The following is a 3265-nucleotide window of genomic DNA, read 5'->3' as shown; positions in this document are numbered from 1 at the left end:
AACACTAACAGTTGGCGAGAATACGGACTAACATGTGCTGATGACAACAATGAAATGAAAGGCGAATTCATGTTGTTTTTATACATTCTCCCTAAGTCATGTGCGAATTCTACCATCTAAGCAGTCAACACATGAGCTCAGCCTAGGGAAGTTGATATGCACTCCAAAACTGAGGCTTACCCAGAATATGTCATAGACGAAGAGGCCCGCCAAGAGGATGAAAGCTACTGAGAACTTATGGAGGGATACGAGACGGATCGCTTGAATGCAGAAGGAGACACCTAAAGGCCGCTTGTCGGGGAAGTAGGGGAACACCACGGAGCTACCGAACATGTTGTGGATGGTGAACTGTTTGTTCCAAGCAAAGACGCCTCCAAGGACCGCCGACACACCATAGACGAGGATCTTGAGAGTAAGATTAGCAATATAGGGAGGGAAGAGACTTTACGTGAGAGTATCCGAATTTAATGTCAACATTGGGATCTTCGTCTGGCTTCTCCGCAAAAACCTTCATAAGTAAAGTTGGCATCGTAAAGCGAATATGGAATCTGTGGAAGAAGGCAGACGTTGTGTTGGGAATACTGACGATAGAGAGAGCACGTGAATGGTGATAATTCAGTGCTGATATCCTGCCAGTGATAATGTAGTATATACAACGTAGACGATTATCGTCGAATTATGCTAGTGATATTCCGAAATTCTTTAGAACAAGAGTCAAGTAAAGGTTATGTAGGAGTACCGAGAGAAGATTAGTGATAGGTGGTCATCAACATACCTGTTGTGAGTGAGGTCTTCAGAGAGGCAGCTATCAACGAGAGGCTTCACGGTCTCAGCCAAGGCACCAACACCTAATATACAGTATTCAACAGCAGTAGTAGTCGGCCGGGTCGGACTACCTAGCATGCCAAGATAGCCGGTGAGGAGTAGATTCATGAGGTAGGGGGATACCAACTTATAAGCTAAATACCTACCACCACAATTGCTCATCTCGCGATGCTGAATGATCCAATGACGACGAAGGGGGGACTCACAAGCTGAGTAAAGCTATACTGCCAAAAACAGGGAACATCATAGCATCCTTCTGTGAAACCGAATCCATGTCCTCCTTCTTACCATCAGCATCTATAAGAGTAGCAGTCGTAGACTGAGAGTTGCTGATATTACTTGTATTGTTGAGTTTGAGGCTTTGGTGGCATGCAATGCACATGATGGGAGCCGTATACCTATGAGACCATATATTCAACATGATCGATCGGCTGCAACCCCTACAGTAGCATCTGCAGATTGACCGGGATGATAACAAAGTTGGTGACCACAAAGAGAAGTCCCAATATAGCGTATGATGCCTTATAGGCGATCCCCATTGGGGACTTCATCGTGACAGGGGCAGCACCAGCAGCAGCAACCGAGGCTTCCGAAGACATATAGTTCGGTAATACAGCTGAATACGGATGAACAGGATGATTCCACTTGCTACACCTCATGGCCCATCTGGCATCATACCAGTTAACAAATCTTAACTCACGATTCGGTATTAGATTCATAGCAGCAATGGAGTATAATTATTTATGTCTGGATGCGCCCTGAGTAGTGTTGTACGTGTGATAGCTGGTAATAATAATTCCTGTCGTCCTCCTCCTCCTCATGAGGGCCCATCACCACCATTACCATTAGCAGGTCATGACCCCTTCCCGCTCGCACCACAACACATTTGGAGGAAACCTTCATTTCAGATTTAATCAATTGGTTGCAATTCTAATTTCCATCATTCATCATGTTGCAAAGGTCGGGAGACTAACGACTCGACTTAGGCCTCCCTTTGGGGGCGCACTCCGGGACAGCCTAGTCGACCGCCTTGGAGCTGCTGTCATTACATCAGCAACTTCTAAACAAAAATATGAACCTCACATAAACCTCAGAGTCGACTCCATCTACCTCTATAACCCCCGACAGCTCTCCTCCTCCGTCTCCTTTGACGATGCTTGCCCGGTGTGACTGTCACACCGGGTATGATAGGTGCATCACATCCGGGTGATGGACTCCGTCGCCGCCGCTGCTGGCCGCCGCCGCCCCCCAGTGGTGAGCCATCAAAGTACGTCCTTCTACTGCCTTGAAATGTCGGGGAAAGGTCGACATCACGTAGAGGGTCAGCGTCACATAGTGTCATGATTTGGGGTGCTGGTTGGAAGGTAGTCCTTGACGTAGTCACGACGACCGGGCATAAGACCAGGGGTCTGCGTATACGGTCATCCTCAGCTGTTTTGTAGATGGAAGGTCTAGTGGGTGGTGACGGGACAACGCTTGTGTTGGGAGGAGGTGTCACCGGTGGTGATGACCGTGTTGGGGAACCCTTTACTCGTTTGCTCGCCTCCCTTGATGAGCCTATAGGTTGGATGAATTCCTATTCCTCGCCGCCATACAAGACCACTACCTAAGGTCCTCTTGCTAGAGGTCAATGCTGCTAATATAGAGGTCGGTGTCCACCCCCCAACACTACCTAGAAGGACCTCCCTATTCAGCAGGCACCCTCGGCGGCCCACCTTGGTCTGTTGGTGTTAGGAGGTCCCTACAGTCCACCCAAATGACCTTATCCGTCAATGATAGCTGCCTCAGAGTATGACAGATATTCCGTAGACTCCCAGCCTATCGTAGCACACCGTCACCATCGTGAAGCCACTGAGGTTGCCCTTACATGGACCTTAGGGCCAACAAGAACATGTGTGACCTCCGACCACTGCTCTGCTTCCATATAGTTGATGCCATATACATATCCTCCAGTACCCCTCACAATGCCAAAGACCATCCCTGGGATCCCCGACCCTACTACTATAATGATACATGATGATCACGACTACGAGAGCTCACCAACTACGGTGTATTTGGCCCTCGTTAGGTCCAGACCCTGGCCATTGAAGGCATTGCTACATAATGCATCAATGTAGTCGTCAAGAGGGACGTGATCCTGTAGGGGTGGCATGTCGTAGAGTGATCGATACCTCACAAAGGGGGGGGGGGGGTGATGATACTAGAGGCCATGCAGGTGGTCATACTTTTTCCGGGGTGGTCGATGGGCAACTCCTGGGGAGTCCAACTGCTCTAGGAAGGACACTACTCGAGGGAACTCGTGAATGGTCACCTCTTCTAAAGCCAAATTAGAATACGAATAAATAGTCTAATAGTCAACTACTGCAAAACCTAATGCTTCGGTATCGGGTTCGATCCTCGGTGTCGGCATTTAATGAGCGTATACTTGTGACTGTACCAC

General features: G+C 48.6%; 2 protein-coding genes across 2 annotated transcripts; both read right to left on the bottom strand.

The window, feature by feature from the left end:
* Window positions 1-4: 4 nt before the first annotated feature.
* On the bottom strand, window positions 5-1424 carry Pmar_PMAR009935 (multi-pass transmembrane protein, putative; the record flags this gene model as incomplete). The annotated part of the gene is made up of 9 exons (XM_002771683.1): window positions 5-37; window positions 181-281; window positions 327-405; window positions 449-548; window positions 776-848; window positions 897-967; window positions 1032-1122; window positions 1165-1223; window positions 1270-1424. The coding sequence occupies 9 exons, from the start codon at window positions 1422-1424 to the stop codon at window positions 5-7; spliced, it is 762 nt and encodes a 253-aa protein (XP_002771729.1).
* A 286-nt stretch (window positions 1425-1710) lies between these two features.
* Window positions 1711-2977, bottom strand: Pmar_PMAR009934 (hypothetical protein; the record flags this gene model as incomplete). Its single annotated transcript, XM_002771682.1, has 6 exons — window positions 1711-1885; window positions 1936-2382; window positions 2432-2497; window positions 2541-2643; window positions 2693-2820; window positions 2866-2977. The coding sequence occupies 6 exons, from the start codon at window positions 2975-2977 to the stop codon at window positions 1773-1775; spliced, it is 969 nt and encodes a 322-aa protein (XP_002771728.1). The 3' UTR covers window positions 1711-1772.
* Between the last annotated feature and the right edge of the window lie 288 nt (window positions 2978-3265).

Source organism: Perkinsus marinus (genome assembly GCF_000006405.1).
Source record: "Perkinsus marinus ATCC 50983 genomic scaffold scf_1104296962592, whole genome shotgun sequence".
In the NCBI taxonomy this organism is placed as follows: Eukaryota; Perkinsozoa; order Perkinsida; family Perkinsidae; genus Perkinsus; species Perkinsus marinus.
Note: the sequence above shows the minus strand (reverse complement) of the source record. Positions and strands in the feature narration are given on the sequence as shown.